Here is a 12,420-nt window from a genome sequence, read left to right on the forward strand (position 1 = left end):
GAACTACAAGGAGTGAAGCTGAAACTGTGATTGATCTGTTGAGCAGAGGGAAAGACTGAAGAGCAGCAAGAGGTGGGGACAAGGCAGAAGAGAGGTTTAACTTCTTCCCCTGTAGATTGTGCTGAATCATGGAGACAGCCATGATACCAAGTAGTTTTTAATGTCAATTTCTATTTAACAGAATAGAGATAAATAGGAAAAGCAGGACGTGTTTTACTTAACCCCCACTTTTCTCACATCACATTTGTTCAATGAATACTGGTGTGTTTAGAACACTTTTTTGCTGGTATAAAACTTATTTATTTGCCAAGGCCAAAGCAGTTAAGATACGTTAATGGAGGAGTTTCATATGGCTCAAAAGGACACACATTTGTATAGTTTCAGATTTTTGCCTTTCAGCTGCCTCATTTCACTAGGCAAATCTTGAAGGTGCTAAGTACATTTAAAATCATTTTAAAAATGAAACCTTTATTAAATTCTATTCCTTAACAAAGGAGTGTAAATTAATGAAATCACTCTTAGCTATCCTCTGTGTAAATTACAATAGACTAATAACATATCAGCTTATAAAACTAGACAAGTTTGAAACTTGATTTTTCCATTAGGCCAAATAAGTGGTGTTACGGGAGGGGGAAAAAAAATACACAATGGTCAGCCTTGAAAATGCTGGTATCAGTCAGAAGTGAACAGACTTAAGTATTATCTTGTTTAATGGAAATGCAGAGTACACAAATGTGCTTTTAGGGTCTGTCTACACTGCAGCTGAGAGCATGCCTCTCCCGCACTAGTTCTAACACCACACTAAAACTAGCAACATGATCGTTATGTATTCAGATGGCTAGCCTGTGCCACCACCCATTCTGCAACATCCACACTGCAACCTTGATGCTAACTCAAGAACAGCTAGTGTGTCTGTCTACACTAGCTGGGAGGGACTCTCCCAGGTGCAATGTAGACATACCCTTAGCATTATTCATAGTCACAGTCAAGTTTGTGGTATCTTACTGATTGCATTTTGTATCTGTAGTAAGCAGAAACTATTCTTTCCATAAAATCCAGCAGTGAACTGGCAGTGAACTCAGACAAGCCTATCGAAAAAATTTGTCCAGATATTAATTGTTCAAATTATGTTGCGCTTTCAGTGCCTCATCTTCTCTAAGAGAGACAACTGCAGTTATCCGTTCCCACTGACACTTCAACATGTGACTAACACAATAAGGTGAAAAACATTGTCTGACATGGGTATTCGTGCTACTAAAAAAATTTAACCTAATCTCGAAGTGCAGATTTACAAATACCCACACTTGTAAGTTTTAATCAGAGAAGAGGGTTGAGAACATTAAATGCTTGCGACAAAGGCAGTGAAGATTTTCTTCTGAATTAGTCTTCACACTGTTCAATACCTTAAGTAAAAATTACTTAACTTGAAATGTTTCTAGATAATGTTCAACTTGGATCGAGTGCATATAATTTTGGATGAAATGGTGTTAAATGGCTGCATTGGGGAAACCAACAAGAATAGAATTCTTGCACCTCTATTTGTTCTTGACAAAGTGGCAGAAAGCTAGAAAGAAACAAGTCTACCGAAGAACGTATTTTACAAAGCGTTCTGAAAACCTCACAAACATCCCTACAGCTATTTTCTGAGACTTCCGAAGGTGAAATCTTGCAGTATTTTCAACTGGCTGGAACATACTAAAGCAAAGAAATCTAATGCATATTCCCTCTTCCTTTCTCCTCCAACCCTAGAACAAAATATGCCATGCCAACGTAAAGGTAAAAATTGGGACTGAGGAGGGACCAACAGGAACTTCTTTTTCGAAGAGGCAAATGTCAGTTGACACAGCACTTGTCTTTCTAAAAAGTAACTATTTTGTTTTAGTATTTGTAATTCTGTTAAGGGAAAAATATTCATGAAGCCTTGTACGTCTGTGGCTATGCATCTCAGGGTACGTTTACATTACAAGCGCTACAGCAGCACAGCTGTAGACACGCCGTTGTACTGTAGACATTTACTACAGCAACAGAAAGGGTCTTTCAGCTGCAGTAGTAAATCCACCTACTTGAGAGGCGGGACCTAGTTGTGTCTACAGTGGAGTTTAGACTTAACTATATTGCACAGCCCTGAGTGATGTAGTTAGGTCAACTTAAGTTTTAGGTATGGACCAGGCTTCACCTCCTTCATTCCAGAAATAAGGGATGGAGAAGATGAGTTAGAAAATATTAGTATAATTCCAAAGTTGTTTCAGATCTTGCTTTAATACTTTATACCATATTATCATTCAAATTTGTTTTCGTAAGTATGTATTGTAAGCTCTTGAGCTTCTGTACCGATACGACCAATCTTCTACTAGGTTCAGTCTGCACAAGAACAGGTTTATCCTATATGCTTTTGTATAGAACCGAGTGTCAAGTTTGTGTTCACTCAAATACTGCAGTGATGGCTGTAATAAAGGTTCCTGAATACTATGGCAGTTGTAACTAAACTATTTGGACACTTAATTCTATGATGTTAATAAAAGAATCAGAATGGTAAAACAACGGTTAATTGTTCTTTATCATACCCAAAAGGAAGTTGCTCCTTTAGTAGTTTAATTTTCTTAGTGTAATGTTTTAGTATTTTGCTTATAAACTTGAAAATAAAGGTTCTCCTTTTCACTATGGTATTTTTTCCACTTACACGTCAGTTTCTGGTTGGTAATATCAGTATTCTTTCACATCTGCAGCATCACAGTGTAAAGAACTGCCAGCTGGGGAAGCACACACAATTGTTAGTAATGGGATCACAATCATCACAGCTTTTCTTCCCCCAACCCTCAGCCTACCATTAGATGTTTTATATTCATTGCTTGTCCAAGTCTTGAATAAAATCTACAGAAGAGGCGCCTCAGATTTGTAAGTTTCCTAGTACTGACCAAATGTACCCAAACTAATCTATAAATCTTTAGGAGCAGTAAAAGAGAGCTCAATGACTGGTCTTTAAGTGAAATACTGTGACATGGACAACTGTCCGTCATCTTTCATAAAAGTCCCTAAAGAACTCAATTCGTAATTACTTTCATTTTCTAATCACCTAGTACTGTAAACTAGGTTCAGACTGGTATTGAGGTGAAAACCTCCATATTTAAACTATCCATCTTCATTCCCTTTTAGATTATCATATTGAAGGTAGGTCCCATTGGTTCTTACACCAGACAGCCATTTGGTAATGGTAAAAGTACAATCAGCTGCATAGAATTTTCATTCTAGCACCCTCCCTGTCAGATAGTCTGACCCTCACTCCTTACTTACTCCTGTCTCCATGCCACTGATTTTTGCCCTGGACTTGGTGAAAGGAGCTTCCAGGAGGCCTGCTGAACTGTCTCAGTACACCAGTGGGGACTGCTCAACCATCTCTGCATGGAAGCTGCCCACACGCCAGCTGTGAGCTGGGTTCCTGTGGTCTACTGTGTGTCTGCCACTTCTCAGAAGAGAGGTGAGGGAGGAAAAGGGTTGTTCTTCAAACCCCCCTTAAAAAACTTCTGGACCTGAGCGTAGCAGTTTTGAGGAAGAAGCCCTCTAAACCAATGAGGAAACAGTTAACAAAAACAAAAAACACTTTAAAAAATCCTGTGAAAGCTCTTCTCCAAAAGGGAGACAATTAACACGTGTGCTAATTGGAGGCCTAGAATTCTGGGGAGTGCTCTTTGAGAGGCAAGCCCAGGCTCAGAGCACAGATCTGGTCTGTCTGCAGTTGATCTGGAGATGGGAAACACCCCCTGCTGAAGACTATTCAATGAAGGGGACTGAAAAATATGCATTTTTCTTATAAGCTTTTGATTGGTTCAAGACACTTCTGTTAAAAGTGTAATAACATCTTATTTACTTCACCTTTATAAGTAGTCACTGACCACCATAACAAAATTACAATACATGGTTCAATCAAGACAGCCATTGCACCCTCAAAAAACTTTAATCAATTGCATCTTGTGGGGTACAGTCATTCACCCTGATGCAATATGCAAACTTAGTATCATTCATATCATGTGTGAAAAATACTGAAACAGCACTGTGCTAGTTCTCAGAAAGTTACACTGCAAAACTCTGAACGCCCTGGCTTAGCCAACAGACACCCTAATGAACAGGTCACTTATTTGCTCTTATACCCCAATTTCTATTTTCTTAAACTTAGAAAAATAAGCCACATTTCTTCAAAAGTAATGCTTTCAGAACCCTTACATTTGACCAAATCAAAATAAGATATCTAATCTATGTAACTAATATTTGAGGAGTATGAGAGAAATATTCAGAGGAGACACTTTTGTACGCTGCAAACATTTTAATGATTATTGTTGAGCATACACATTGGAAATTTTTTTAAATTTCAAACTGCAACAAGTTAAATAAATGTTTATAATATACAAGGAAAGTACAACCAAAAGTAAAACTTGCTTTAAGTGTGCCTTGCACCAGGAACCAGTGTTTTGTTTTGTTTTTTAATAGCTTTATTGTTGAGCTGCACAAACACACTTAAGGATTTGATCTTTATAGCAGGGCATTTAAGAAATCAAAATATATTCCCAGTTGAAAGGAAAAAAAAAAAGTTGTGCATGATTATATGCAAAAACAAAAAACAAACACCCCCCCACCCCCAAGAAAAAACAACACTAGAATACGCCAATAGTGCAAGCACCATTGAAAAAAAAAAAGCATGTGATGCCCATTAACTCTAAGATTTAAGGAAGCAAGTTTTTGACCAGTTAGTCTAAAGCCAGCAAAACAGGGATCAGTGATGGCAACTGTAGTGTACAAGGTATTAAATGACAAACTTTACACAAATACACTTAGAAATTTATATCAGTGAACACTGAAAATCTGCAGATCTGCTCTTTGGAACAGTCAAAGAGAACCACCTTAATTTCCAGTCGTGCAAGCCCTTGAAGCATCACACAGTGTTCTGTGCCATTTACTTGCTGGCTGTGTAGTTACAGGGATTTGTTTTGTCATTAGCAGCTAACAAACTTTTTCCACGTGTTCCTAAAGCCTCACAGGTGGAAAAAAGGTAAGTCTTATCAGAGCACAGCGTGGAGATCATATTTTCTGCACACAAACACAAGAGGCTTCACTAATACCAAACAGTTTCTCATGTCCCATGTTGCACAGAGCAATTCAATTGAGATGAAAGCCTTTTTCCATAGTAGCAGCTAGCAGGCGCTCCCTCATAATCTCCTCAGAGGAATACTCAGGCAATTTAAGGTAATGCACACAGGTATTCACAGATGGATAACTTGCATCTGTAGCATCAACCTGAGAATAGGGAAGGATGATTATTATTTATGTACTGCTATAGTTTATTGTATTATACGTACATGATAAAAATACATAGGTCCTTTCTCCTCTGTCAAATTTACACTCCACTTCATGCTAGAGTTGGTTGGGAATTTTTTCACAGATTTTGTTGTTGGTGTGAAATTCCAAATTGCCACAACTGAAACTTTTTGCAGGAATGTATCAGTTTTAGTGTAACTCTCTTTGGAAAGGTTTCCAAGGTCCAGGAATTTGTAGTCAGAGAGGGAAGGAGGGAGGGAGAGAGAGAGGAACCCATCCCAGAATACCAAATAGCCCAGTGATTACAGTACACATCTGGGATGTGGGAAATCGAGGTTCAAGTACCTATTCTAAATCAGGCAAGAGCAAGGACTTGAACCCGAGTGTCCCATATATCAGGTGGTTTCCTCTCCCACTGGGCTACTAGATACTCTGGGATGGTGCGCACTCTCTCTCTCTCTTAATTCTGATGAAAAAATGTCAAAAGGTTTCAGTTTTGCCCCAATGTGAAAAGGGAATTTTTTTGAAATCTCTGAAAATTTTCACAAGATGGGAAAACTGTTTCCCACCCAGCTCTACTTCATGCGTAAAAACAATGAGATGCTAAAGGATGGGGGTATCAACCAAATAAAGGCTAAGAGAGATTGAAGTGTACTTAGTTTACATACACATTTCCTTAGTTCCTTTTTATGAGAATATATACGAGAGTACAGAGTTGGAGAAGAGTTGGAGTGAAAGGCTAACAGAAAATATTGAGTGTTGATGAGGAACTATAAGATTAACAGTGTGTTTTATTTAAGTGGCAGATGTAGTTTTTTTGTAAGCAAAAAGCTTAAGTTCAGAGGTACCCTGAAGAGCCTATACCTTGCGCACAACAGTGAGCCGGGGATGTAGGTTAGCCAGTCCTCCTGGTGGGAGTGTTGAACAGCCAGTAGTGAACTGGAGAAATGCTTTTCTTTCATCCGAAGACATACCACACAAAACTCTCACAAATCGAAGGAATCCAGGACTAAAAAAAAAAAAAAATTTAAAAATATATGAACACCAACAAAATGTTTGTGATGAAGGAAAGAGAATTTTGTAACTTGAGACATTAAACCCAATGTCTTTACACAAACTTAAAGGGAAACTGTTGGTTTAAAATATTCATGCCAATTCATTACTGAATTAAGCAGAAAGCATTTATAAGAAAGAAAAAGATGAAAATGATATTTTTTAAAAATTTCTTTGCCAGATGTTACATGGCAAAACCTACAGGAGGACATATCAATTCTCCATGTTACTGCTGGAGATGGAAGTAACAGATCTCCATTTATTCCTTATGTGTGAATTGGTAGTTAGGCAGAGTTCCAAGCCTGCTCTTAACAGAATCCACACATACTGGGCCTCGTCTCAGTTACACTAAGGACACTTTAAAATCATTTCACACCACCAAAGTGGTGCAAAGGGGCATTTGTGTAACTGAGAATTCAACCTTCAGTGTTCAAACATACCCACTTCCTGTGTTTTCACTTTATTGGCAACTCAAACAACAACTAAAACATAAACCTCAGCCTAAAATTTCTCCCCCATGATTTCCCGACAGACATCACTGTTTTAAACCCTGGTTCCCTACAAAGAGACACTCCCACCTCCTTTAGATCAATGACAGAGTTAACAAACTGCACCCTGACAATGAACTAGAAGTGCATCAGCCAGCATATGCTAATAAGGTCCTCATACTTGCTCAGAGAATGGGTATACAGATGACCCCTGTTACACAGCATCTTCAGTACTATAACACCAATACACCGAAGAAAAATTAATTTGTATTCTACTCCTGCAAAACCAGCTGTGGGAGCTCACAAAACTGCATGGGTTCTTCCTAGCAGCCTTCTTTAATAGAAATAAAAATTGATTCCAGGACAATCCACAAATGAATTACAATTTAGACACCATATAGGTAAAAATAAAACCAAATTAATGTTATCTCTGTGACAAGAAGCCAACATTGGGATTCTATTAACCTACTCCTCTGAATGTCAATCTCATTTTTCTGTTTTGTCACCACCACCTCAAACTCCTCATCCAGAATTAAGACTATCTATTGGAAAAATACAAAGATTACATCCACTGCCATGTTTGTTCCACATGGTCTTCACGCTGATCAGCAGTCCCTCCAATTTAGAATCTTCATGTAAGGAATATATGGATGTTATCGTTATACGTATTTCTTAAGTGATGTTAAAAACAAGGTTAGACTAATAGGCACCTATCTCGTGTGTAGCCAAGTTTAGGTTCTGTGTAGTTGATGATATCCTCAGCTGCCCAAGATGGTGACTGATTTCCACAAAGAATCATCTGAACTTCCTCATGGCTGAAGGAACTCAGCTTCTCCATTGGGAAGACTCGATTGAAACCATCTTAATTTATAAAGATACAAGTAAAAAAATATAGTCACAAGAATGTATTCACAATAATTTCAGTTTTTAAACATTTAATCATTGAACCAGAAGTAATATTTTTAAACTATGGTTCTTTAGCTAAGTCAAATGAAGAAACAGGATTACTACACTTAAAGCAAAAGTTAATAATGGCAGCAGCTTTAATTGTCAACACTACAGTCAGCCTGTTGCATGAACTGTTTGCTATGCCAGAACTCTCATTTTTATTTTTGGTAAAGAGTTAGGTTAGGTTAAATTGAATAAATCGTCTATTCTTTTAAACCAGTTGGTGGTTGGTTCAGAATTGGGATTTGTGTGTATATAACTATTTGCTAGCAATAGCATACACCACAATAGTAAATGACAGTGAGTTTAAAATGTGTCAGTATTTCCATTTACTATACATATTAACACTAGTAGTGGTTAGGAACCATAATAATTATTATTTTACCATATGCAGTTTGTTTTTAAAACAGTGGTTTTGAGTGACATTCTATACCACTACATTAAATCAGGAAATCCTGAATGCCAATACATCCAGCTAAATGTGCACATAATCTGCTATGGTTAAGTTACCTCTAAATGCATCCATCTGTTTCTGTATGCCCGTCTGCATGCAGAAGTCAAACATTAGCTCCACATACTCCTCTGCATTATCCATAGTTACCATCTATAAAGAAAATATACACATGATATAAAAAAGAGTCAATGATTGCTGAGATGGCATACTGTTAAAATCCTGTAAGGGGGTTTGTTTCCTAACCTCATCTTCACCATTTGGCTTGAGATCCACAGCTGTAAACCCATATACTCTGGATGATGGGCAGAACTGGAAATTCAGACTGCAAAATAAGGACAGGTTTTAATAGATTATTTAAATCAGTGACTGCTTTTGCAGCAAATATTAGATTTGTTATTATCTAAAAAAGGATAGTGTCTCATCTTATTACCATGAAAACAGCTTGTGGATCGTTTTATATAAGAACATGACTGCTGACACCATATTAGAAAGCAATGCAATAGACAAGATAAAAATAGATTTTTTTCAATGGATTTGTGTATTTACATATAGGCCACTTTTTCCACTCTGCTTTGACAAGTGTCTAAAGTTTCAAACAGTTAAACATAAATTATCTTGATCATTACATTTTGAAACCTTTTTTAGTAGGTCATCTTTTAGTTTAAAATCATACAAACAGGAACAAACATTCTCAATATTTCCAGGGATAATATTAGCAGTAGCATGAAGCAACTGAAGTTACGAGACATTTAGGCCCTGATCCTGCAACAGGCTCAGCGTGGATGGACCCCTACGTACTCATGCAACCTCTCTGAAGTCAGTGGGAATATGTGAGAGTGCAGGGATCTGCCTGCGGTCGCCTATGGCAGGACTGGAACCTTAATGGACTGATAATACAGACAAATCCTACAGATCTCCAGACTCTTGTTTGTCACTGTTGTGGACTCTGCTTTCACACACACAGCTGTCACTCTAATTTGTAATCAGAGAGAACCAGTGTAAACCCAGTGGAGTCTGGGTTCCAAAAGAAAAAAATAAATATAAACAGCATATACTGGGTTTAAAGTTTTTAAATAACAATAACGGTATTACCAGTTAATGCCATTTAAAGGATGTTTCTAAAATACATCATATATATGCTTGATATAATAGAGTATTTACTGTTTTATTTTCTTAGTAAAGGGCTTCATAAACTGTATCCAAAGTTATGATTTCATCCACCAGTGAAATGCAGCCTACTCTGAGGGTCCACATGGCAAACAATGCATGGTGCACAGCAATCATTTAATATGGTAATCAAAAAACATTTTCAAGCTGCCACTATGCAAGAACTTTAAGGATACAGAATGTAATTAACCAACCTGGGTTTTGCCAGAAAACCTGTGATAGCACCGCTACTTTTAAATAAATATGTCACTGTAATCTTCAGAAATGAAACTGAATTTTTTATTTTATGAATGTACATACAGATATTAGTAATTCCACTAAGCAGAACTGTGTGTATAAAATGTATGTATAAATATAAAAATGACATCTCTTACCCTAAATCCTCTATGCTAAGCGGAGGCCCGGAACCTGATGGGTTCTTCAGCATTAATTCCTGTAGTTTTGTGTTCTTTTCATCTTCTGAAAGACCTTTGTTACTTAAAATTTGACGTCTTTTAACTGCAAGGTCTTTAATATCTTTTAAAAATCTGGCTCTATGTGGGTTTACTAATTCAAAGTCCTCCCATGTTAAAATTCCATTAAACCAAGCAGGAGGTTTAGGTTTCGGTGGATCAAGGATAAATTCGGACTTGGAGTCTTCTTCAAAACTTCCTACTGACAGTGAATCATGTCCCTCTTCTGTAGAAGCCTCCGATTGACTTTCAGTGCAGTGCAAGTCTCTATCACCCCGTGACTCGTAGATCAATTTACTCATGTTACTTTTAATGTCACCCATACACATGAGTTTAAAGAAAGGTTTAGAAATGGGCAAATCCACCAGTCTGTTATCCTGAATGCATTTAGCCAAGAAAATTCCAAGGAAATGAAAGAGTTTGGTTATTCTTTCAAGTTCATCACTATCTTGTGGGAACGGTGCTGTGAAAAGTCCACATGATCTCTGTACATAGTATCCAGGGGGTTTTAATCCACCTCCAATATCAACCTGGATTTAAGGAAAAAGGGGAGAAATGGTAGCTTTGTGCTAGATGAGTTTAAATATATACACTGTGTTTATATTAGTCTATTATTTACCTTCTCAGAAGAAAAACATTTAAAAAACAACCTTCAGATGTTTCATTTCAGTTCAAATGTAGATATAACACTCAATATTGTTGTTGTAATATTTGTTAACACGTAGCAATCCAAATATAGTAAAAGTAGAAGAGCAACCTGAATCCTATGTTCTCTCAGCTTAAATCATCAACGTAACTATACACACGCCCACCCCTACACTAAAAGATAAAGTACGAAAAAGTCAAGCACTCAATAGTTAGAAAATGCCAGAATGGGGCATACTAGAGCTCATCAACACCACTGAGAATTTCTTAACGTGGACAAAAATGTATTTTTCCTTAATTTTGTTCTCTGAAACAGCGGAGCCATTTTAGCTGAAATCTTCCAAAAAAAATTCAAATGAAGGTAGACCCCGGCATAGAAAATTTCAACCTATATGGTTAAAGTTTGGCATAGTTATTAGCAACAAAAAAAACCCCAACAGAGTACTGTCATCATGGGAAGTGTCAGGAAACCTTGATAATAAGCGGTACTACCAGGCTTGCCTATAATACATGGATTCAAGACTTTCAACAGCTAGTGAGAGTACCAGAGAGCTACTTTTATTACCACATAATATTTGTTTTTCTCTGAACAACCACAAGTAAAAATGATCCATACCTGACGTGATTCATCATCTGGAAAATCATCATCACAAAGCCAAGTTCCCAGTTCTGTCCTCTGAAATTCTGCTGCCACCAGTGCATAGAACTCCAATGTAGGTCCCAGGCCTGTTCCTTCTTCTCCTAAAAACTCCACCTGAAATACACAATGAAAGTTAATAATGAAAAGAAATAGTAGAAAAAGAAAAGACTCAATATTGGTCAGCTAGCTATATAATTCACAGCTGCCTTCCATAAAAGTGTTTTAAAACTACTCTGCTAGGGAGACATGTTTTACCTCTAGAACAGACTTTCGGTCTGCATGAATCTGCATGATATTTTCAGCCCATTCCATCAGGGATTCACCTCGTGGAACTTTCACTCTTTCATGTTTGAGGCGTCCAACTCTGAATTCTCCTGGATCGTCCCGTCGCACTGTACTTGTGGTCCTCGTCCGTTCAACAGTGGCCTCACGTCTGTTCTGTAGCCATACAATTGCTCTGGTAACAGAAAAAAATATAAATATTTCTTAAAATTATAAGTTATTAGCATATTTCATTCATGGGAATTCTGAGATAAGCAGATGTGCAAGTCATGCTGTTAAACCATAAACACTACGTGCTGTATTGATTTGTTGCATTTCTAAACATTTTCAGAGGCACCTAGACTGTTTAGATACATACCTCTTGTTGTTTTATAAATTCAAATAAGTAATAATTCATTTTGCATTAATATCACCCTCAACTTCTGGTGTTAAATGAATAATATAGCAAAACACAACACTGATATATAATACTTGACCTGAGTGCATAACTCCTACTAACTGCAATGGGAGTGAATAAAAGGAAATAAGCTTTGCACTTACAGTAGTGCTGTATATCTGAAGTTCTCAAAGCAGACACTTATTAAATTAAAACTCACATTATGTCCGTGAAATAGGAATATACTATACTGGTCATAAAGATGAGTATTTTAGGTTATATAACCCAATTCTGTAACACATCGACAAGCCAGAAAAAGCAAAAATAAGTGTCATTCACACATGTAGTTAAAAGAAGAAAAAGTAAAAACATAACAGTGTAAAGGATAGAAAAAATCAAGTAATTTTAGCCATAATTTCCTTAAATTGTTAGAATTTCAGAGGGAAGGTCTCCCTGTTAAGTTTTTTAAGCCCTTACCAATTAAACAAGAACTGCAATTACTATTAACACCACCTATACAAAGGCGTTGTTATTAATTCTCTCATACTCTCTGTCATCATCATCAACAACAAACTACTCCCTAATCTACCCACTTGGCTGCTTTTCAA

At 37.1% G+C, this 12,420-nt stretch overlaps 2 protein-coding genes across 15 annotated transcripts in view; one reads left to right on the top strand and one right to left on the bottom strand.

Moving 5' to 3' along the window:
* AP4S1 (adaptor related protein complex 4 subunit sigma 1) overlaps positions 1–2,619 on the top strand; it is a 36,970-nt gene extending 34,351 nt beyond the window's left edge. For 3 of the 4 annotated variants that reach the window (XM_073348951.1, XM_073348950.1, XM_073348952.1), the window contains one exon: positions 1,440–2,619. In XM_073348951.1, coding sequence (XP_073205052.1) covers positions 1,440–1,568 — 129 coding nt within the window. In that variant the 3' untranslated portion in view covers positions 1,569–2,619. The remainder of the gene's footprint in view (positions 1–1,439) is intronic. The other variant, XM_073348955.1, reaches the window with a different exon arrangement.
* Positions 2,620–4,286: 1,667 nt separating this feature from the next.
* HECTD1 (HECT domain E3 ubiquitin protein ligase 1) overlaps positions 4,287–12,420 on the bottom strand; it is a 91,979-nt gene continuing 83,845 nt past the window's right edge. For 10 of the 11 annotated variants that reach the window (XM_073348932.1, XM_073348930.1, XM_073348931.1 and 7 more), the window contains 8 exons: positions 11,410–11,611; positions 11,131–11,268; positions 9,792–10,399; positions 8,494–8,572; positions 8,307–8,400; positions 7,559–7,709; positions 6,172–6,316; positions 4,287–5,286 (listed from right to left, as the gene is read on the bottom strand). In XM_073348932.1, coding sequence (XP_073205033.1) covers positions 5,149–5,286; positions 6,172–6,316; positions 7,559–7,709; positions 8,307–8,400; positions 8,494–8,572; positions 9,792–10,399; positions 11,131–11,268; positions 11,410–11,611 — 1,555 coding nt within the window. In that variant the 3' untranslated portion in view covers positions 4,287–5,148. The remainder of the gene's footprint in view (positions 5,287–6,171; positions 6,317–7,558; positions 7,710–8,306; positions 8,401–8,493; positions 8,573–9,791; positions 10,400–11,130; positions 11,269–11,409; positions 11,612–12,420) is intronic. The other variant, XM_073348940.1, reaches the window with a different exon arrangement.

The sequence above is a fragment of the Lepidochelys kempii genome, chromosome 6, assembly GCF_965140265.1.
Source record: "Lepidochelys kempii isolate rLepKem1 chromosome 6, rLepKem1.hap2, whole genome shotgun sequence".
Classification (NCBI taxonomy): domain Eukaryota; kingdom Metazoa; phylum Chordata; order Testudines; family Cheloniidae; genus Lepidochelys; species Lepidochelys kempii.